General features: G+C 37.9%; 1 protein-coding gene and 1 non-coding gene across 2 annotated transcripts; one reads left to right on the forward strand and one right to left on the reverse strand.

The window, feature by feature from the left end:
- Window positions 1-663: 663 nt before the first annotated feature.
- Window positions 664-1,446, reverse strand: LOC141719712 (uncharacterized). The gene has a single exon (XM_074522084.1). The coding sequence runs from the start codon at window positions 1,444-1,446 to the stop codon at window positions 664-666; it is 783 nt and encodes a 260-aa protein (XP_074378185.1).
- Window positions 1,447-20,905: 19,459 nt separating this feature from the next.
- LOC141722684 (small nucleolar RNA R71) lies at window positions 20,906-21,012 on the forward strand. The gene has a single exon (XR_012575689.1). It is a non-coding gene; the product is annotated as a small nucleolar RNA R71 (small nucleolar RNA).
- The last annotated feature ends 3,869 nt before the right edge of the window (window positions 21,013-24,881 follow it).

Genomic DNA, 24,881 nt, shown 5'->3' on the forward strand with positions numbered 1-24,881 from the left:
GGCATTTGCCTCATCTCGTACTTCATCAATCAGGTCAAGGGCTAGCCTTTTTCCTTCCTTGTTTTCTTCAGCATTGTATGTTTGGATTCTGGGATATGAGTGTGATTTTCCACAGGAACAACTGCCTCCGCTCCATATGCCAACATAAAGGGTGTCGCTCCGGTAGTGACTCTACAAGTAGTCCGATAAGCCCAAAATATTGGGAGTATTTCATCCACCCAATAGTTCCTGGATTTTTCAATCCTCTTTTTCAGCCCATCTAGAATTATACGCTTTGCCACTTCCGCTTGCCCGTTGGCTTGTGGGTGAGCTATGGAGGTAAATCACAACTTGATCTCATTCTCCTCGCAATACTTCCTGAGCTCTTCATTGTTGAACTGTGTTTCATTATCGGTGACCAAGATACGAGGGATTCCATATCTACACATGATGTTTTCCCACATGAATTATGCAACTTTCTTGGTTGTGATCTTGGCTAAAGGTTTAGCTTCAATCCACTTAGTAAAATAATCTATAGCTACAATCAAGAACTTCCTTTGTGCAGTGGCCATGGGAAAAGGCCCAAGTTTATCCATTCCCCACATGGAAAAGGGAATGGGTGAATTGATGGAAGTCAGCATCTCAGGGGGCTGTCGAACAACCGGTGCATGTTTCTGATAACGATCACACTTCTTCACATATTATTTGGCATCGATCATCATCTCTGGCCAATAAAATCCTAAACGAGTTATCTTGCGTGCCAAAGCTCTGCCCCAAGTGTTGACCACAAATGCCCTCGTGAACTTCTTCAAGAGCCAAACGTGCCTCATCAGGCCTAAGACATCTTAAGTAAAGAACCACATAAGACATCTTGTATAAAATTCCATCGATTAAGGAGTATCTCAGGGCTCGCACGACCAACTTTCGGGCTTTAGTTGCATCATTCAGGAGCCAACCAGTCTGATTATGGGCTTTGATGGAATCTATCCATGACGCCCCCGACCATATAGGGAAAACAAGTTTAACATCAATACTCCATATTTTCAAAATACGGAAGTACATACTACCTGAACTTTTCTCTATCTCCGATGAAGTGAACTTAGACAACGCATCTACCTTAGCATTTTCCTCCATTGGGATGTGCTCAACGTGACACTCGTCAAACTGAGTCATCACAGCCCTCACGAGACGTACATACTTTACCATGGTTTCGTCTCTTGCCTCGAATTCCCCCTTGACTTGGGATATTACAAGCTGCGAATCTCCACAAACTTTCAAGTTCTTAACCCCCAATGTTCCCACCAGGCCAAGCCCAACTATCAAGGCTTCATATTCAGCTTCATTATTCGTAGTTGGGAAATCTAACTTCATAGCATATTTGATCAGAAAACCATTAGGGCTTTGTAAGACCAGCCCAACTCCACTTGAATTTGTTTTTGATGCTCCATCAAAATATAGAACCTTCATTATCCTCTTTTCCCTCCATACCCTGAGGTTCAGTATCTTCCTTCCCCCCAACTTCTTGGTTGGGGATGGTATATTCAACTACGAAGTCAGCCAAGGCTTGGGCTTTTATCGTCGTTCGTGGCTTATACTTTATGTTGAATTCTCAATAGCCCATTTAATCATCCTTCCACTGGCTTTAGGACTGTGGATGATGTTTCTCAAAGCTTGATTTGTTAGCACTTCAATTTTATGAGCTTGGAAGTAAGGAAACAACTTCCTAGAAGCCAGCACTTGGGCTAAAGCAAACTTTTCAATAGTCGAATAATTCAACTCAGCTCCATGCAGAATCTTACTGACACAATATATGGGTTTCTGGACTTTAAATTCCTTCTTAACCAATACGGCGCTCAAGGCATTTTCTGAAACGACCAAATATAAGTACAAAGTTTCATTCAGGGCTGGTTTGGCCAACAACGGGGCTTGAACCATATAATTTTTCAATCCTTCAAATGCCTCATGACTTTCCTCAGTCCATATGAAATCTTTTACTTTCTTCAAAAATTTGAAGAATGGAAAGCACTTGTCTCCGAATTTGGAGATGAATCATCCTAAAGCAGTGACCCTTCCAGTAAGTTTTTATACATCCTTGATAGACCGTAGAGGCTCCATGTCCAAAATGGCCTTTAGCTTATCAGGATTTGCTTCAATTCCCCTCTTGGAGATAATCAATCCCAAAAACTTTCCAGATCCCACTCCGAAAGCACACTTTACATGATTTAGCATCATTTTTGGTATCTCAGGACCTCAAAAGCTTCCCTCAAATGGGTTATGTGATCAGTCTTCACAAGACTCTTGACTAACATGTCATCTACATAAACTTCCATAGTTTTTCCAATAAGATCTTTGAAAATCTTATTTACCAACCTTTGATAGGTAGCTCCTGTATTCTCAAGACCAAATGCCATAACACGATAACAAAAAACACCAAAGTCAGTGATGAATGATACATTTGGGATGTCATCCTTATGCATCTTCATTTGATTGTATCCACTGAATCCATCCATAAAGCTTAGCATTTCATGACCAGCGGTCGCATCTATCAATGTATCTATCCTTGGCAACGGGAAACAATCCTTCGGGCACGCATCGTTCAGATCAGTGAAATCTACACACGTTCTCCATTTTCCATTAGCCTTCTTTACCATTACAGGGTTTGTTAAGCATTCCGGAAATTGTATTTCTTTAATAAAACCAGCCTCTAAGAGCTTCTCCACTTCTTGCTTAATCACTTCCTGCCTCTTAGGGGCAAAACTCCTTTTCTTTTGTTTCACGGTCTTTTGATTGTGATCCACTTTAACTTGTGGGTGATTAGTCCCGGGTCTATACCGGGCATATTAGCTGCTGACCCTGCAAACACATCATTATTCTCTTACAAGAACTTCACTAAACTTTCCTCTAAGGGGCTCCTTGAAAGATGCTACAATAAAGGTCACCTTCTCGGGGTCTTCGGGAGCCAAAGGGACCAGAATTAGGTCTTTTGTCGGCTTCCCTCGTTTCTCATCATTCTCTCGAATATCCAAATCTTCAATAGGTAAAACCTGCCCCCCGCACCATCTGCCCTAAGGGAGACCATGTAAAAATTCCTTACCATCTTCTGGTCTCCTCTCTCTTCTCCAATCCCGTTTATGGTAGGAAACTTCATTATCGAATGGTAAGAGGAGGGGACTTCTTTAAAAGCATGTATTCCCATTCTTCCTATGATTGCATTGTAAGTTGATCCAGCATTTACCACTACAAAGTTCAATATCTGTATTACTTGTCTTGGTTCCTGATCTATAGTCAGAGGAAACTTAATTATCCCTTCCATGGGGCACTCAACTCCAACGAAATCATATATTAGCATATCAGTTGGGGTTAGTTGAGAATAGTTGTAACCCATCCTTATGAAGGCATCATGGAGTAAGATGTCCATCGATGCCCCATTGTCTACGAGGACTCTCTTCATCGGGATGTTCCCTATTATTGGTGTTATGACCAGGGGGTCATCATGAGGAAATTTGACACCCTCTAAGTCAAAATCATCAAAAGTCATTGTCACTCCGGTCCTGGTTCTTTTCGGAGCTTCCCCCACTATGTGCATGACTTCTCTGGCATAGGTTTTCCTTGAGTTCTTAGATAATCCGGAAGCAGTTGGTCCTCCAAAGATCGTGTTTATTACTGGGCCTCGGGGTTAAGGTCCTCCAAAGATTGTGTTTATCACTGGCCCCCGAGGTTGGGGGTTTACCCCTGATCATCCTGATCCTTTCTACGATCATCCAAGTTCCTTCTTCCATTATTACTCCTATCTCCTCCATCTCCAGTATACTTGCTCAGCCTTCCTTTTCAAATAAGGAATTTAATTTCATCCTTCAGTTGTTCACACTCATCGGTGTCATGACCAGCATCCTTGTGAAATCTATAATATTTGCTCTTATCTAGCTTAGCAGGATCAACCTTCAAGGGTTTGGGCCAACGAACATCCCTATCTCTCTCATCTCGATTTCCATTAAGATCTGGCTCCCAGGGGCATTCATCTTAGCATATTCAGTAAACTTTTGTCCAGGCCCCCCTTCCTTGGGGTTGAATCAATGTCTTTCACGGTTCTAGGATACTTGTCCATAGCATTATATTCCAGATCAGTCTATCGCTTCTTTCCACCAGCGGGCTCGTTATTCACCACCGTCTTCCTCATACTTTCCTCCACCTTGATATACTTCTTGGCCCTATCTTGGAGCTGTAACATGTTTTCAGGGGGGGCTCTTGGCTAAGGACATCTTGAAAAACTCATCTCCAGTTCCTTGCTACAGCACTATCGTAGCTACTTTGTCATCAAGGTCTGGAACCTTCAAAGCGTCCTTTGTGAACGGTTCAGATAGTCTCTCAGGGACTCCTTTGCTCCTTGCACAATGCTTATGAGAGATGCTAAACATTTCTCATGCACTCTTCCATTGATAAATTGCTTGATAAAAGCTTGACTTAGATCTCTGAAGGACCCAATAGAATTTATGGCAAACGACTGTACCATCTTTGAGCCATTCCTGACAGGGTTTGGGGAATGGACCGACACTTAATAGCATCATTCACGGGTTGTAACAACAGTGCGTTAGAAAATGTTTTGACATGATTAAAGGGATGTCCTGTACCATCATATGCTTTGATGGTGGGCATTTTAAACTTCCTTGAGATGTGTAAATTCATTATTTCTTCAGTGAATGGTGGAGTTGGATCATTAGGATCTCCTAAAGGTAGAAGATCACTTGGATCAGCTCTGGGGACAACAGCCCTTCTTGATATTGGACCATCCAAGTCTATGATTGGAGGAGGGTCTCTCCGCCTCGGTGGAAGTGGGGGTCTTGGGGTCAGGTGCACCTCTAGATCGCGCTTCAACCTTTGGATCTCAGCTTTATGAGCCCTGATCCTCTCCTGTACTTCTTGGGGATTCATCCCTCGGGTGCTCCTGGGACGATGATTAGCATCAGGCATCAGTTCTTTACCAGCACACTTTCTTCTTAGAGCCACATCATCATCCAAAGATTTGGAGTCTCTTTCAGTGTAAGGCCTAGAAAATTCTTGATCCTTCGGAATAGGAGTCAAACCACGTATGTAATGGGGCTTCTGCCCTTGTGCTTCACTCCGATTGGAGTGGACAACCTCTGGGTATAAGGGCATCTCGTATGGGGGTAATGGTCATAATTGTTGAATACTCATACCCAACGGGTTGAGGATTCACAGGTGCTTGTAGCTGCTGAAATTGGGGATTCATCCCTTGAAGAGTAGGAGTATTCGTCCCTTCAGGTTGTGCCTCAGTTGTTCGCACCAGAGTTCCTCCTTGGGTGGAGGCATAAGTTGAATGCGGGGGTATCTCTACTACTGGCAAAATTGGTTTGGTTGTCCCAACCGGTGTTCCTTCAGGGGCGTTGTTTCTTCTCCGTGTGTTTACCCTGGTTGTTGTTATGATCTTCCAACAGACGACGCCAAATGTTATGGATTAAAAACAAGGTCGTATTTATTGCTAGGGTTCGTGAGCTTCGAGGTTCGATTTAACTGCTCTCCTGTCTCGTGACTCAATCTGCCTTCACAAATGCCTACGTAACTTGCTGTTTGCCAAGGATCAAGTCAAAAATGTAGTTCTAATTTGTGGGGTGAGACCCCTTATATAGGCATGGGATGCCTTGAAATAGATTAGGGTTAGGAGACTTGGTGAACAAGTCTCAGAATAAGAGCGAACTTTAGAGTCCTAGGAAGTAGGAAACTGATTCCTTATCCTATAAGGCCTCTTGGAGGCTGATCCACAAGGACTCATATCCTTTCTAGGACTTTTAATAATAACTGATTTTTCCGATTTTTATTAATTATGAAAATAATTAATATTCAGGGCTTTTGGGCCTTCATAAATGGGCTTTATTGTTGGCCCAACCTGGGCATAATTAATGTGATATTAATTACGTAATCAGGGTTTATTTTTCTCCCTATCAACTAGTGGATCATATTTGACTCAGATCCGATGGATCACAAACTACCCGGTTCGAAAAAGGAAAATACGATACTGGCTCATATTCGGTTTGGATCCGGACTTCCAATACCCGAGATCGGTTTGTATCCGAATAAAACGATACTGGATCCAAATCTGGACAGTACGAAAATAAAATGATCCAAGACTTGAGCAAAAGGAGACCTGGTATATCCTGGATCATTTTACACCCCTATCTATTTATGCTATCTTATAATAACAAAACATTAAAAATTTGGTTGGTTGATTGGTCGGTGGCTCATTCTAATTCTAATTGATATTGAATTCAACTTCCTCTACAAATTAAAATTATAATTTAAATGAACTCTTTATTATATTTGATATTAAAGTTAAGTTTTCAATAAATTTAAATTCTAATTTAAATTAATATCTATAATATTTTAATTGATACTGAAATCAACTTATTCTACTAATTTATTTGTTTTGTTAATTTCTATAACAATCTTTACTATAACAAACAATTTAAATATTATATAGATATTATAGATATCTATATTGATACTATCAAAATTTAATTTATCAAAATATAATTCGACTAGCTAAAAAAATCATATATACTGTTATGGATTAAAAACTAAGGTATATTAATTGCTGTATTTTTTACTAAGGTTCGGGAGCTCAAGACCTTTAATGGCTGCTCTCGTGTTTCGTAGCTTAACTATGCCTTTACGAGATGCCTACGTATCTCTGTGAATTAGAGAATCAAGCCAGAAACGTAGTTCTGATTTATGGGGTGAGACCCTTATATAGATGTTGGGAGTCCTTGAATTGGACTTGGGTTAGGAGACTTGGTGGGCAAGTCTCAGAATTAGAATGGACTTTGGAGTCCTAGGAAATAGGAAACTGATTCCTTATCCTATCAGGTCCCTTGGGGGCTAATCTTCAAGGATTTATATCCTCATTGGGACTCATCTTGACAGCTGATTTATCCCTTATTAATTAATTACGAAATTGATTAATATTCAGGGTTTTGGGCCCTTTCTAATTGGGCTTCGTTATTGGACCGTATCTGGTCTAATTAATTTTAACACCAATTATATTCCTAGGCTATTTTTGGCCCCTATCAAGGGTTTTGGGCCTCTTCTAATGGACTTAACTGTTAGCCCAATGTTAATATAATTAATGCGATATTAATTACGCAATCAGGGTTTATTTTATTTCCTATCATATACTATTTGTCTGGGTTAAAACAAAATTATCATATTGAACCGGGTTTAAAAAATTAAGATTAAATTAAAATAATTAATTGAATTTTATCGGTGTAATTAGGCTCAGGTTAAAAACCAATAGTATAAATCATTGATTCAGGTTAAAATGAAGTTAATATCAGACTTTATATATTATTGATCAAAACTAAAACTTAACTTTTAATTAAAATATAATCATTGTTTTGTAAGAAAATCGTAGAAATATCAATAAATCTATATCGTTCAATAAGTATTATAATCTTTTTCAAACAACTCTTATTAAAAAAATTATGAACATATACAGATATTAATATATTTATCACGATACCATATTATTTAAAGAATTTAATTGAGCAAATTTAAAAAAATTTCAATTCAAATTAATTTTTTTAAAAAGTTACATAATCTTAAAAAAATCTGTGCATTACACGAGTTTTAAAGTAGTATAATATAATAGCCCAACATGATAGAATTAGTGAGACATTTTATTAACATAAAATGATTGATAGCAGGAATTCTACATATTAGTTCGCACATTGCAATACCACTATACTACTATATCTTTTACATTTTCAATTAAGCACTTAATATATTGGTTTAATTATAATTTAGCCCTTAAATTATAACCTGATGTATACATCAACCCTTAAACAAAAAAAATGTATATATTGACCTCTTAACTATAAATTTTGTACACTTCAATCCTTTTTCTAAAAATTTCCAATATTACCATTAAAGATTGTATACTTTGCACCTAAACTATGAGTTTTGTACACTTTAACCGTTTAATCATTTTTTATATTCTTGTTTTGATTCTTTCAAAAACATTTAAAATTACTTATTATCTAATTTTTTAATAATAGTATTTCTCATATTAATTAGTTTATACAATCAAATAAGTTTTAATTTATATTAGTTATTGTTTCGTATTACCTGAGATATTAATAGTATATTATAATTTTGCATGTTTTTATTATAAGTAAAATTTATAATTCTAGTAAGTTTTAACGAAAGTAAAATAAAATATAATAATACGTACTTAATTAGTATATTATATATATTATATTATTTAATAAATAAAAAAAATGACAAGAAAATGATTGGCAAACAATTTTGCCCTTGAAGTATCTGATTATGGATACAATAACCCTTGAGATTAAGGGCAATATTGAATGAAATTCTTACAAAAGGATTAAAGCGAGCAAATCTCATACTTAAAGGGTTAAAATAAATGACTTTTTTCTTTAGACATTAATGTGTACAACGTGTGATACTTTAAGGGTTAAGTTATAAGTAACCTAATATATTTGTGTGTCGCTAAATAGTAAAATTTTAGGTTTTTGTTGCAATTCATGAAATAACATTTTTAATAATGTTTTTCCTTTCATGTATATTGATTTACTTAGCTATATATTTTTAAATAATTAAATTTGTAATAAAAATAATAATTTAGATCAATATTTAACATATAAAGATAGTCATTATACGAATAAATAAATAAATTAAGACATGACATGTATTTAGTAAATACTGTAAAATATTTTTAAGTGACCGTCTTATTAAAGTCACCATATTATATATAAGAATTAATTAACAACGTCAACTAATCATATTCACACTTATACAATAAATAAATAAATAAAATTTATAATGCGTGTTTATTCAATAAAAAATATATTGTTAGAAAGTATGTGTAATATAATTTTAAGAAAAATAAAATGCTAAATTAAAATAATATTTTTAAATAAATTAAAGAAATTTATACCTGAAAGAATGTTTCCGATTGTCCATCTTCTTCGATATTCTTTTTAGCAAGTAGTGTCTCATTTGTGAGTTAACAGGGTATTGTAGCTGGATTTTTAACCAGCAGGACATGACAACTTGAGAGCTCGACAACAGAGTTGACTATTGGTACTGGCCATAAAACGTAGGGCTGAGCAAATCCGAACCGAAACCAAAAAACCGAACCAAACCGTGCTAATTCGGTTCAGTTCGATCCTGATTTTTCATAAATTCAGTCTATTCTGGTTAGGTCCGGTTCTTGTAAAAAATATTTCAGTCCGGACCGAATAGACTGGATACGCCAAATTATAAATACCATAATTTTATATTATATATTTTATATATATATCTTAAAAGTTATAATCATTATTATTAATTTGTAATTGTATTTATAAACTCTTTGAACTCTACGTATCACCTTACTTTAGTTATATTTCAGATTTTATAATTTTTGGTTTAAAAGTTTAATAATTTTTTTTTAAAACTGCGGTCCATTCGGTCCAAAACCAGACCAAATTATTTCGGTTCGGTTCGGTCCATAATATAATTTTGGTCCAATTCGGTCCAAGAAAAAATGATAATTTGGTTTTTCGGTGTATTCGGTCCGGTCTAGTTTTGGACCGAATGCTTAGCCCTAGTAAAACCTGTACAACAGCTGTATGACATGAAGACCTGTATGACATAAAAACCTGGTCATTACCCTCCCATGAAAATAGGGCGAATAGTTGAACTCTAATCCCTACTTTGTAGCAACTTACACCAGGAGTAGAGGTTGGAGAACAAAAACCGTGGGAGCTGCTAATGAGTATATAAATAGATAAGATTACTTACACGAGGGGGGAGACATATCTACACAATACATAATACCCAGGTTATCTTCTCCATTCAAAAAACTCTCTCAGAACTCATTCAATACTACGTCTACTCGCTGGAACATTAACCACTACAGAGTGACTTTAATCACCTATAAATACACGCCAAAGTGAAGAAAATACATCTCTTAGCTGATCTACAACATACATACTTGGATAGACTTCTGCAATAACCCAAACACTCGGCCAAATGACGAACTCAAGATGGAAGCCAATTGATCAGCATCACATATTTCCTCAACACTGAAGATACAGTCTATGCACTCATCTTGCTCAATGATGGATCTATATACCTCATTTTGTTATCATATAGTTGATTATAACCGCTTAGATTCATCCATATATCATTATAGTGGAGCTATTTCGGTCGGGTACCGTGTCACCCACAGTTTTTTCCCTTTTACGGGGTTTTTCACATCATCATTTGCTTGTGTCGATTAATTTTATCGTTCATGTTCTTACTTTCTTTCTTTGATTACTTAAACACTAAATCGTATTAGACTTAGCTTTTAACCCGCTAATTTTGGTAAAAATAATTGGCGCCGTCTGTGAGAAATTAGCTAAGAATTTATACGATTTACAATGATAATGACAATATTCAACGCAGTGAGGCTTCACATCAAGTGGATAACATGAATGTAAATATGGAGATGATGACATCTCTCAAAAACTTATAGTTAGTCATGGAGGTACTACAATTAGAGAATGAGACATTGAGAAAAGAATTAATTACTGTCAAATTGAAGAATAACGTGATATAACGACTAGACATGGATGAATTATAATATATGGGGAACAACGTGAGATTGATAGATGGAATATGATTATCATGGGCAAGAAGCAAAAATCTTAATGAGTGAAACAAGTAATGAAGATCAATACAACGAGGATGCAGAAGAAGGACATGATACAAACTGTGAGAAATCAAACACAAAGCCAAGGCATGGAATCTTCAGAGTCACAAAGGCATGATCAAGAGTATGATCAGTGGAAACAACAAAAGATGAAGAATATAATATAAGGATTCACGATGCTCTAAAGCCCTTAGAAAAGGCAACTCCTGCAAGCTCTGTTGTTTCTCCATTTTACAGACGACATCATCCTGATCAATCTACCGTATGCAAGAAGTCAACGGTTTGAGAAGGCGACAAGCAACCTGTATCGTATTGTCCGAATTTATATAGAACATCTACGCCAATACTTATCAAGATTCAGCGAAAACAAGGTGACAATACACAATTGTGACATGGTTACGACTATAGAGGCGTTTTGACAAGGATTAACAAAGGATTCACCCCATAATGAAGAGTTAATTATGTACTCCTAAAATGCAATGAAGGACATACACATAAAAATTATTTTACAAATCAGACATGAAGAAGACAAACATGAAGATTCGGACAACTACTCTCATCTTAAGAAGAAGTAAACGACACACAAGTCAAGAGACTACAAACCCTAATCTAGGGGAAAACGAGAAGAGGAAAAATTAGTTCTATACAAGTTGTACATATTGTTATGGCATATTCACGTATTAACAGGACGTACATCCAGAAATGGACGTATCCAAATACATTGGCTTATTGATAGATGCACACATCGACAAGATGGTCGATACTACGCATGCACATGAGTTTCTTACACTTCTGGAAATGTTAGACAACTTCAACCTGATTCGACTATAATCTGCGTATAAAAACAAGTTAACAATTACAATATAAGAGGATGCAAATTGATGACTTGTGATGTCTTATAATGACAATATGAGTTTTGGGAACACGCTGATCATATCGATCACTTAACAAAAGCTTTTGAGCTGATATCTCCAATATATGTCGAGGACTTAACATCTCCAAACAAGTTGTGAGAATTTGGAATACAACCTAGTACCATATGGAACGTTGTTAGGGTGGAAAACACACGCTAATAATGCACGCAAGTATACGCGTTCGCAAGTAATATAGAATACTTTCTAGTTCATTCCCACAGAGACTCAGACAAATTATGCTCAATTAACACTTACTCACCAATATATAATTACTTCTCAATGTTAAGACAATAATACATAAAATTGATTAACTAATTATTAACTAGAATTAACTACGAGAATTGAACACTTAACAGACACTTGAATTAACAATATTAAACACACATGAGATCATAACTTCATTACTACTTCCTTCAATAGCTATTGTTATTACCCTTAGCATGTAACAGTGATGATATTAATCGAACAACACTAAACTGATAAAAGCCAACTTTCGTTGTATCAATACCATTCTACCAAACATCCACAATTAAGATAGAAGTTGAATAGTCATCAATTATGTTGAGACCCTATACGTCTACAGAATTTGACAACATAATGATTTAAGCATAAGTTATTCCTTATGATTACACAGGGCAAGTAAAACGGTTAGAGTTACCTACGAATCATGCATACACATTCATGAACCTATGCTAGCATGGCAAGTTCTAAATCTCAAGATCCACCATCGCTTCACAAGAGATTAACACCCTATCTTATATGTTCGTGACGCACATAAGACGAATAAGCAAAACCAAAACTAGATATCATACAATCATCACACACTAAGGTATTAAACAACTAACTAAAGAATTCCATAACAAATCCGTTACGACCCCATGATTACGATTAACCCATGATTGAACTCATCGTCACCATGGGTTTATATGAAAACATGATAATAACACACGAGAATAATTAATAAAACTACTTATATTAAACCAGAGTACGTCACAAGAGTAAATAGGTTCAAAGTAAAGAAAACTAGCATCCACTGTTACAACGAATAAAAGAATCACAAGAAACTATGCTTCCTTTTCGTTGCGGTGTGCTAAAACGGTCTTCTAAAATGGTCTTCTTCCTTATCTCCTTGCTCCTCGATTAATACCACGATTCAATTCACGTGAAACATCTCTGAAAACTACTTATATAGAAGCCCCACAAAACCCAGCCATCTAAGAAGTCAGAAGTCCAACATAACAAGAACTCTAAAAATCATATTTTTAATTCGTGCCCCTGAGCGGCCGCCCAGCTATCCTGAGCGGGCGCCCAGCATCATGAGCGGCCGCTCAGCCAGGCTGAGCGGGCGCCCAACACCTTTCTGGAAAATTAATGATTTTGCTCTCGTTCTCTGCTGGCTGAGCGGCCGCCCAACACCTTTCTGGAAAATTAATGATTTTGCTCCCGTTCTCTGCTGCATTCTTCTCCTATCTTCCCACTTGCAATGCCAAACACATACTAAGGCTTATTTTTGATGAAATCACCCCACAAATACAAGTAATACCCTGAAATACACAAATACTAGAAAAACGCATCAAATACACAAAATACTTGATTTCAAGACATCAATTCAAGCCATTATAAGACGTTCTAAGTGGTAGAAAATGCCACTTATCACACCCCCAAACTTAAATCGATGCTTGTCCTTAAGCGTCACAGACTCAAAAACAAAACAAAAACATGCATGAATGCAATCTATATGAAATGCAGCGATCCCCCTCACTATGACCAAACCAACCAACTTATTATATCTCAACAAATGCAATTAGGCGAATAAAGATCAATCAAATCATGCAAACTAACATCCAACCAGAAATGTGGTGTGTGCTGATGCTTAACAGATATGCTTCGAAACTATATCAATTATCATAACTCGACTATCCTCAAGGTAATCACATGATTATACTAAGAATAAATTCTAGGCACAAAATGACTTAAGCACTTCAAGATTAGTGGAGCTTATTACGGAATCATGCTTTTTATTCAACACAACAACAAATGCTTATTTGACCGTGCAATGAGTGAGGTCCACAAAAGACTTATACAATGACATCCATTTAGCAAACGTTAGGTTAGCGGATCCTAGACTATAAAAGCCTTAGGTCACATGGCACAAAGTCCCCTAAGAACTTAATAACTCGAATACCAAAGAGCCCACTCGTGATCAATTATGCATTAACTAATTATATTTTCTATTTTTTTCTTTTTTTCTTTTCTTTTTTTTTTATTCTTTTTTTCCCAAATTTATGAGCAAGTGCGTTTCGCTCCATCTTGCTCAACCCTAGACTACTCGCATAAAAATACGAGCCGGCTACTAGCCATTTGATGCCCAGTCACAATTAGCAATGAATTCCAAGTTTTACTCCAATTTTTTTTCTTTTCATGCCTTTTAACATTAAGAACCTATTATAAATTCTAAGCATAAACAATAGATTAACCTCAAAAAATATCAAACCATGACAACAATCTAGTCCTTAAATATTCTCTAAGACTTAGTGAAATTACAAGTATTTCTAGCATGCATGTCATCCTACAAGACTCAACATCACTCTAACGCTATCACTACACTCGCATCAATATCACAAATCAATTGGTAAAGCTACGCAAAAGGGATCAAGGTAAATGCATGAGCTAAATGACATGATATATAAAGCTATAAAATAAAATAAAAAACTATATGGTAAAAATATGCAATTATATGAACTAACTATCATGCACATGCAACTATATGACACACACACAAAAATATTCCTTAACTACCACCCCCAAACTTAAAATCTTCACTGTCCCCAGTGAAGGTAGTAGAAAGGAACACAGGGTATACCTACTCGGAGAAATCATCATCATCATCACCCTTACAGGGTGGAATATCAGGAGGCGGATAAGCAGAGTCCTCACCAAAAACGGGCCACTGGATGTCAGCTCCAAGGCCTCTAAAAGCAGTCCCAAGTGCAAGGGTGAACTCCTGAGCAAACCTACTCTGCGTCTCGTACATAGCGTCCATCCTCCTCGACAGCCTCCTATACTGGACATCAGCCATCCAAGCACCCTCCTGAGCTCTAGAAGAGCCTGCCTCATCATGCCCCGGCCTAGCCATGGTAGCACCAGCTGCTGGACGTCCTCTTGGAAGACGATAACCCAGCCCATGCTCCTCGGGCTCTCCACCCGTCCACTCCTATATCGCATTCAGAGTCCCTGAATCAATAGGAGCGGCCGGCATCTGCAACTGCTCGTGAGAAGGCCAATGAACTCCCACTGCTCGGCATAGCTTCATGAAAGTAGATGCATAAGGGATGTTCATATGCTTCGCTCCCCTCAAAAACTTCAGAATTCCTTGGTAGATGAACTCACTAAGGTCCACATAATACTCCTCATTCAAAATACCCCATAACAACCTTGCTCGCTCAACTGTAACCTCATGTGCATGTGAAGTAGGCAGAATATTAGCACAAATAAAGGCATTCCATGCACGGGCATACCTGTTCATCGCAATCGCCAGAAAAGAACGATACTCATTAGTCCCAGTCTTGAACTTCCAAACCGTGCCCGGTTGACAGAGAGTAGCACAAATCAATTCCAAATCAAACTCCTCAGAGGGCTTCTCATTCCAATTCTCCTCCGTGGGCTTCCGCTGTCGCTGCCCAATCACACGGCGAATCGCTTCAGGATGATAATCCATCGTTAGCCCACGCACAACAGAAAACCCATTCTTTTCAGCCTTTGCGTTCGCATAGAACTCGCGAACCACGCTCATCGGAACCGCCTCCGGCGACTCACAAAAAGAAATCCAACCCTTTTCAGCGATCATTGACAACAACTCACCATCCCTCCCCGATGGTAAGAATCCCCTCTCCTTCAAAATCGGCCTACCCAAAAGCCTAGTATACTCCTCTTCAGCAGCCCTATCAAACAAATGAGGTCTCGCAGCAGTACCCCTCGAAGAATCAACTGTAGGAACAGTACTGCTGCTATCAATAGTCCTGGATCTCTTGGGTGCTATTGAAACTGAGAAAAAGTGTTAAAGATTTGTGTTTTGGAATATGGGAGAGAGTTTTAAGGTTAAAAGTATATGGGGAAGTATATATGATAGTTGTATGTATATATAGGGTAAAGATTAGGGTTAAAATTTGATTAGGAGTGTGGTTGAGGGTTAAAAACGTGGGTTTATAGGAAAAGGATTCGTGTGTAGTGGGCTGTGTTTTTATTTTTTGGATTTTCAGATTTTTTTGGATTTTTATTAGTCTTAAAAAATTTCAGGCAGACGGGTTCTGAGCGGCCGCCCAGCTGAGCTGAGCGGGCGGCCGTGGGCGCCCAGCATCCTGAGCGGGCGCCCAGCAAGGCTGAGCGGGCGCCCAGCAAGGCTGAGCGGGCGCCCAGGTGGTCTCTGGAAAAATATTTTTTCTTGCCCTTTTTTATGATTTTTTTGTGTTTTTGGATAGGTTACTGACCTTTAAGGGTTCCTATAACAACAAATCTCGGGTTGTCTCCTAAGAAGTGCTTCTTTTACGTCATTAGCTTGACGTATTGTACCTTGCTCAAGTTGACAATAAAACGGCACTAACCACTTCCCGGTTTGTCGTGTCCCCATAGTAATGCTTCAAATGCTGACCATTAACCTTGAATGCTTGGCCCGGATCATTCTCAAAAATCTCCACCGCTCCATGTGGAAACACAGTTTTGACAATAAAAAGGTCCAGACCACCTTGATTTCAACTTTCCAGGAAAAAGTCGGAGACGAGAGTTGAATAAAAGAACTTGCTGCCCCGGCATAAATGACTTAGGATATAGCTTCCTGTCGTGCCACCTTTTCACTTTTTCCTTGTACATTTTGTTGTTCTCGTACGCTTGGAGTCGAAATTCATCAAGTTCATTTAACTGAAGCATTCACTTCTTCCCAGCTGTATCTAGATCAAGGTTCAACTTATTCAACGCCCAATAAGCCTTATGCTCAAGCTTCACAGGTAAATGACATCCCTTACCATAAATAAGTTGAAACGGGGACATCCCCAGTGGAGTCTTGTATGCTATTCTATAAGCCCAAACAACTTCATCGAGCTTTAAAGACCAATCCTTCCTTGACAGACAAATAAATTTCTCTAGAATGCGCATTATCTCTCTATTAGACACTTCCGCTTGACCATTCGTTTGCGGATGATAGGCAGTAGCAACACGATGATTCACATTGTAGCGCTGCATCATAGAAGTGAACTTACGGTTGCAGAAATGCGACCCCTCATCACTTATGATTACTCGTGGCGTTCCAAACCTTGTGAAAATATGCTAATAAAGAAAATTCAACACTACCCTTGAATCATTCGTCGGTAGAGCCTTGACTTCTACCCATTTTGAGACATAATCGATTGCCAGCAAGATGTACTGATTATTACAGGATAAGACAAATGGTCGCATGAAATCGATTCCCCAAACATCAAAGACCTCGACTTCAAGCATCACATTTAACGGCATCTCATCCTTCCTTGTAAGATTCCCCACTCTTTGGCAACGATCACACCTTAAAACAAATTGATGTGCATCCTTAAACAAAGTAGACCAGAAAAAACCTGCTTGTAGAATACGAGCTGCTGTCTTTTCACCACCATAATGTCCACCATAAACTATGGAGTGGCAGTCTCGTAATATCCCCCCCCGTCTCACAGAATGGGATACATCTCCTGATGATCTGGTCAGCTCCTTGTCTAAACAAATATAGTTCATCCCACATGTACCACTTCACCTCATGCACAAACTTCTTCTTTTGAGCTATATTCATATTAGGAGGCATTATATTGCTGACAAGATAGTTCACAATATCTGCGAACCATGGCTCTTCCTCCTGAACTGCGAACAACTGCTCATCCAGAAAAGATTCGTTGATCAATGTCTTATCATGTGAAGTAGAATCGGGATTTTCCAATCTAGAGAGATGGTCAGCTACTTGATTCTCAGTATCTTTTCGATCCTTGATCTCTAACTCAAATTCCTGTAGCAAGAGCACCCAACGAATAAGTCTAGGCTTCGAATTCTTCTTGGAAACCAAATAGCGAATGGCCGCATGATTAGTGAATACTGTCACCTTTGTCCCAAGCAGATAAGATCGAAATTTTTCAAAACCAAAGACTATAGCCAAGAGCTCCTTCTCAGTAGTGGTGTAGTTCATTTGAGCTCCATTTAGAGTCTTACTAGCATAGTAGACCACATGAAAAAGATTATTCTTGCGCTGCCCAAGAACTGCTCCCACCGCATAATCACTCGCATCACACATCATCTCAAACGGCTCTGTCCAATCAGGTGCAGTAATAACCGGTGCTGTTATCAAACTCTTCTTGAGAGTCTCGAATGCCGACAATCATTCATCATCAAATTTGAAAGGCACATCCTTCTCGAGCAAGTTGCACAACGGCTTAGATATCTTCGAGAAGTCCTTAATGAAATGCCGATAAAAACCCGCATGACCAAGAAAACTACGGATTCCTTTCACAGAAATAGGGGGTGGAAGATTTTCAATGACTCCCACCTTGGCTTTGTCCACCTCAAGACCCTTGATAGAGACCTTATGTCCAAGAATAATGCCTTCACACACCATAAAGTGACATTTTTCCCAATTGAGTACTAAATTAGTTTCCACACACCTTTTGAGCACCAAACGAAGATTATTCAAACATTCATCATACAAATGTCCAAAGACGGAGAAGTCATCCATGAACACTTCGACATTATTTCCAATCATATCAGAGAATATAACCATCATACATCTCTAAAAAGTGGCAGGTACGTCACATAAGCCAAACAAAACTCTGCGAAAAGTGAATGTGCCAAATGGACAAGTGAAGGTAGTCTTTTCTTGATCCTCTGGTGCAATGCAAATCTGATTATACCCCGAATAGTCATCCAGAAGACAATAATACTCATGACCGGCCAACCTGTCAAGCATCTGATCAATAAATGGAAGAGGGAAGTGATCCTTTCTCGTGGCCTTGTTCAACTTTCTGTAATCCATGCATACCCTCCATTCCGTGACTATTCGAGTGGGGATGAGCTCGTTCTTCTCATTTGCTACCACAGTAATACCTCTTTTCTTAGGTACACATTGCACGGGGCTCACCCAAGAACTGTCAGAAATAGGATATATGATTACTGCATCCAGCCACTTCAGAATCTCTTTCTTCACCACTTCTTTTATGATAGGATTAAGTCGCCGCTGTTGCTCAACAGTTGGCTTACTACCTTCTTCTAGCAGAATTTTATGCATGCAATATGAAGGGCTGATCCCTTTGATATCTGCTATAGTCCATCCAATAGCCGATTTGAATTCTCTCAAAATCCTCAAGAGCTTGTCCTCCTCACTACCTGAAAGGTCAGATGCAATACTAACAGGTAAAGTAGATGCATCACCTAAAAATGCATACCTCAAGTGTTCAGGCAATGGTTTAAGCTCCAAAGTAAGTGCTTCCTCAATAGATGGTTTCAGCTTTCCTTCAGCATTTTTAAGGTCAGAAGTACCAAGAGATTCAAATGGCATGTCTAGCTTTCGTCTCCAAGGAGAAGCATTTAGATATTGTAGTTGATCATTGCCATCCTCATCATCACTGTCAAACTCCCCTACTAAGGCTTTCTCTAATGCGTCAGACATTAGCATATGATCAAGTTCTGAAGTTACCGCAAACTCAATCAAATCCATCTTTAAGCACTCCTCATCTTCTGTAGGGAATTTCATCGCTTTGAATACATTGAATGCCACATCCTGATCCCGCACCCTCATAACAAGTTCACCTTTCTGAACATCTATCAAGGTACGTCCTGTAGCCAAGAAAGGTCTTCCCAAGATTATGGGGATCTTCTTATCTTCCTCGAAATCCAAAATGACAAAGTTTGCAGGGAAGAAGAGCTTATCCACCTTTACTAACACGTCCTCCACTATGCCTCGTGGATATGTAATAGAACGATCAGCCAATTGTAGAGACATGTAGGTGGGCTTTGGATCAGGCAAATTCAACTTTTTGAAGATAAACAATGACATCAGATTGATGCTTGCTCCCAAATCGCACAGGCATTTATCAAAAGACAACTTGCAAATGGTGCAAGGAATGGTGAAGCTACCTGGATCTTTAAGCTTTGGAGGTAATTTCTGTTGCATCACAACACTGCACTCTTCCGTTAGAGTAACGGTCTCAAGGTCATCCAGTTTCACTTTCCTTGAAAGAATACTCTTCATGAATTTCGCATAACTAGGCATTTGCTCCAGAGCCTCAGCGAAAGGTATGTTGATGTGAAGTTTCTTGAACACCTCAAGAAACTTACCGAACTGCTTATCCAGTTTTTGTTGTTGAAATCTCTTAGGGAAAGGTGGTGGAGGATAGAGCTCCCCTGTATTACCCTCAGGAAGAGTGTGTTCAACAGTAGTCTTCCTTGGTTCCGCCGCTTTCTCCTTTTGCTTCTCTTCATCACCAACTTCAGCTTCTCCGTCTTTTGCTTTTTCAGCATCAACAACTTTTCCAGACCTTAAGGTAATAGCCTTGACTTGCTCTTTAGCTTCCTTCCTTGCCTGGCACTTCAGTATCACTGGGAAGTATGCTAGTTGACGATTGAGCACTGCATTGACTATTTGACCGATTTGATTTTCCAAGGTCTTGATAGAAACATCCTGACTTTTGCACAACAGCTTGAGTTCCTCGAAATCAGCACTAGAAGGTGGAGCAGCACCTCCTTGTTGAGGATTTGATTGCCTTTGAACATACTGCTATGGTTGCTGGAATCCAGGTGGATTAAACTGTTTACTTATGCCTTGCTGATATAGCTGCTGAATAGTATTCTGAGTATTGCTCCAGCTGATATTGGGATGATTTCTATTGTTAGGATGATAGCTACCCGGCATAGGCTACTGCGGATGCTGATAATTGTTCACATACTGAACAGATTCATTAACAAGAGAACACTATCCATAGCATGAGAACCTGCACAAAGCTCACAGACCATAACTATCTGATTGACTCCATAGGTGGCTAAAGAATCGACCTTCATAGACAGCACTTGGAGTTGCGTTGCAATAGCTGTAGCTGCATCAACTTCTAGAATACCTGCTACCTTCCCAGGCATCATCCTTTGAGTTGGGTTTTGATGCTCATTTGCAGCTATAGTTTCAATAAGATTATAAGCCTCAGTATAGCTTTTGGCCCACAAAGCGCTTCCAGCCGCTGTATCGAGCATGGGCCGAGATTGGGCCCCCAAACCATTATAGAAACCAGTGATCACCATCCAGTCAGGCATACCATGATGTGGACACTTTCTCAACATCTCCTTGTAGCGCTCCCAAGCTTCGCACATAGATTCTGTTGGTTGCTGCGCAAACTGAGTAAGAGCACTCCTCATAGCTGCAGTCTTCGCAATTGGATAAAACTTTACCAGAAACTTTTACGCAAGATCTTGCCAAGTAGTGATGGACCCAGCTGGTTCAGAATGTAACCAGTCCTTAGCTTTATCCCTCAGAGAGAATGGGAAAAACCTCAGCTTGATAGCCTCATCAGTCACACCATTATATTTGAAAGTACTACAGATATCGACAAAATTCCTGATGTGCATGTTGGGGTCTTCAGTTGCAGCACCTCCAAAAGAAACAGAATTCTGCACCATCTGAATAGTGCCCGACTTGATTTCAAAAGTTTTAGCCTGAATAGCCAGATGTGGGATGCTTGACTGAATGTCGTCAATTTTAGGCCGAGAAAAGTCCATAAGAGCTGGATCTGTCGGAACTATACGATCACCCATGATTACTGGTTCTTTCTACTCACTCTCTTTATCTGAATCTTCAAAATCTATCTTATCCAGAATATCAAGAACTGAGTCTATTTTCTCAGCCGTATCTAAAGTCCTCTTGCGAGTACGAGAACGTGTTTGCATAAACGCTCGCTAAAGTACCTGAAACACAACCGGAAATAATAAGTAACACGTCTTAATCAATGAGTCCTAATGACCACTGATGGTAAGTACATAAACTAAACAAATACGCCAAGTCCCCGGCAGCGACGCCAAAAACTTGTTAGGGTGGAAAATACACGCTAATAATACACGCAAGTATACGCGTTCGCAAGTAATATAGAAAACTTTCTAGTTCGTTCCCAAAGAGACTCAGACTAATTATGCTCAATCAGCACTTACTCACTAATGTATAATTACTTCTCAATGTTAAAACAATAACACATAGAATTGATTAACTAATTATTAACTACAATTAACTACGAGAATTGAACACTTAACAGACACTTGAATTAACAATATTAAACACACATGAGATCATAACTTCATTACTACTTCCTTCAATAGCTATTGTTATTACCCTTAGCATGTAACAGTGATGATATTAATCGAACAACACTAAACTGATAAAAGCCAACTTTCGTTGTATCAATACCATTCTACCAAACATCCACAATTAAGATAGAAGTTGAATAGTCATCAATTATGTTGAGACCCTATACGTCTACAGAATTTGACAACATAATGATTTAAGCATAAGTTATTCCTTATGATTACACAGGGCAAGTAAAACGGTTAGAGTTACCTACGAATCATGCATACACATTCATGAACCTATGCTAGCATGGCAAGTTCTAAATCTCAAGATCCACCATCGCTTCACAAGAGATTAACACCCTATCTTATATGTTCGCGACGCACATAAGACGAATAAGCAAAACCAAAACTAGATATCATACAATCATCACACACTAAGGTATTAAACAACTAACTAAAGAATTCCATAACAAATCCGTTACGACCCCATGATCACGATTAGCCCATGATTGAACTCATCGTCACCATGGGTTTATATGAAAACATGATAATAACACACGAGAATAATTAATAAAACTACTTATATTAAACCAGAGTACGTCACAAGAGTAAATAGGTTCAAAGTAAAGAAAACTAGCATCCACTGTTACAACGAATAAAAGAATCACAAGAAACTATGCTTCCTCTTCGTTGCGGTGTGCTAAAACGGTCTTCTTCCTTATCTCATTTCTCCTCGATTAATACCACGATTCAACACACGTGAAACGTCTCTGAAAACTACTTATATAGAAGCCCCACAAAACCCAGCCATCTAAGAAGTCAGAAGTCCAGCAGAACAAGAACTCTAAAAATCATATTTTTAATTCGTGCCCCTGAGCGGCCGCCCAGCTATCCTGAGCGGGCGCCCAGCATCCTGAGCGGCCGCTCAGCCAGGCTGAGTGGGCGCCCAACACCTTTCTGGAAAATTAATTATTTTGCTCCCGTTCTCTGCTGCATTCTGCTCCTATCTTCCCACTCGCAATGCCAAACACATACTAAGGCTTATTCTTGATGAAATCTCCCACAAATGCAAGTAATATCCTGAAATGCACAAACACTAGAAAAACGCATCAAATACACAAAATACTTGATTTTAAGACATCAATTCAAGCCATTATAAGACGTTCTAAGTGGTATAAAATGCCACTTATCAAACGTCCTTGTAACTATTTCTCTTCAATAACTTCAGTACAATATGTTCCTCTATAGACTACTTTCTTCTTTATGTTTTAGTTCAATAAGTATGTAATATGTTTATATTCGATAATATATGATATCTTATTTGCAACCAATATGTCTTATGTGAAAGTATGTTTGATTATAATGTTCAATACAACATATGTCATATATGCTTATCTGTAATACCTTATGCACAATATTTTTATACATGTGCTGGATTTATTATGGATTGTTGTGCAAGACATGCATTAACATAACAAGACTAAGTCACATTGATAATCCTAAGATTTAGTTGACTTGTAATCTTATGTAATCTATAATGATATTTCTCGAGTCTGTAAATTTTTTAAAATAGACTAGACTGAAGTATTTTTCTGTAAGTAGCCAACAAGCTAGGAATGAATCTCTGGAAGAAGATCATGCCTTAGAGTGAAGATAAACTGCTTGGTGAAGAATAAAGATGTAGATTGAAAAAATTTCAAAGTCAAATGTCAAGATGTCACAGATCAATTTATATCGAGAAGTATACCGAGAAGTCAATTTGGCGTATAGAGAAGTTACCTCACTTATAGAGAAGTCACTTTACCTATAGATAAGTCACTTTACTTGTAGAGAAGTCAATCTGGCTTATAGAGAAGTGGAGATGTCGATAAGTCAATTTGACATGTAGAGAATTGGAGATATCGACAAGTCAAAAACACATGTAGAGAAGTGGAGATATCGACAAGTTAAAAACACATGTAGAGAAGTGAAGATATCGATAAGTCAAAATATATGTAGAGAAGTGGAGATATCGACAAGTTAGAATACATATAAAAAATTGGAGATATCAACAAACCATTTACACATTTAAAGAAGTGGAGATATCGATAAGCCATTCTATATCTCTATACAACATGAAGATCTCGATAACAACTTCAAGAATTACAGAAAGCATCAACCCTGAAGATTCAAGTTAATCTGTTAATAAACCATTTTATTATTAAACTGGAATGTTTACAAATGCAGCTTGAGAAGTGCAAGATCAAGGGCTAAGATAAACTTGACAAAGGAGGGTCACAGACCTAGAAGATTATATGTAGATTTATTGTACTTATAATTTAAATAGACAAAACGTCTTTAGAAAATGTGTTAGTCTATTTTAATGCAATCTTTGTAAACTATGCATCTTGATCTATAAAACATGTCACGGGTTCTTAGTTCAAAAGTAGCGAAACAGATCTAGAATTTCTTGTATTCTCTCAAGAAGTAGTCGTGTTCTAAAATATTTTTAGAACACGGATTTGTAGCACAGTCGATTTGATTTTTCATATAAAGATCAAGTAAGTTTTGATAATTGTTTTTCTGTGTTTTCTTTAGTGTATTAATTATCAATACTGTTGTGCAAGACATGCCTATGTAATAACTGAAAGGAATATGTCCTAAGTCCAATCATGAATTAGGATTTAGGAATAACTTCCTGTGTAATCTGTTTTGATTTCATTGATATTAATAAAAGACTTGTTTTGTTTTTATTACGGGCTCTATCTATTTAAGTGTTTAAATAAGATATACCATAGTTTAGAGTAAAGCTTTTTATGGATTATGATGAGATCATAATAGTGAGACCTAAAAGATGATAACTCTAAACTTAAATAGTTCCTGGTATAGGATTACTAACTGGTAATTAATAATCCACAGAGATCGGTACATACTATGCTTGCTTCATTATGAAGGATGTCTGTTCTCATAGA

Source organism: Apium graveolens, chromosome 4 (genome assembly GCF_009905375.1).
Source record: "Apium graveolens cultivar Ventura chromosome 4, ASM990537v1, whole genome shotgun sequence".
Taxonomy (NCBI): domain Eukaryota; kingdom Viridiplantae; phylum Streptophyta; class Magnoliopsida; order Apiales; family Apiaceae; genus Apium; species Apium graveolens.

Coding starts and splice junctions, on each gene's coding strand:
- LOC141719712 (XM_074522084.1), bottom strand. CDS start 1,446: ATGAAGGTTCTATATTTTGATGGAGCATCAAAAACAAATTCAAGTGGA.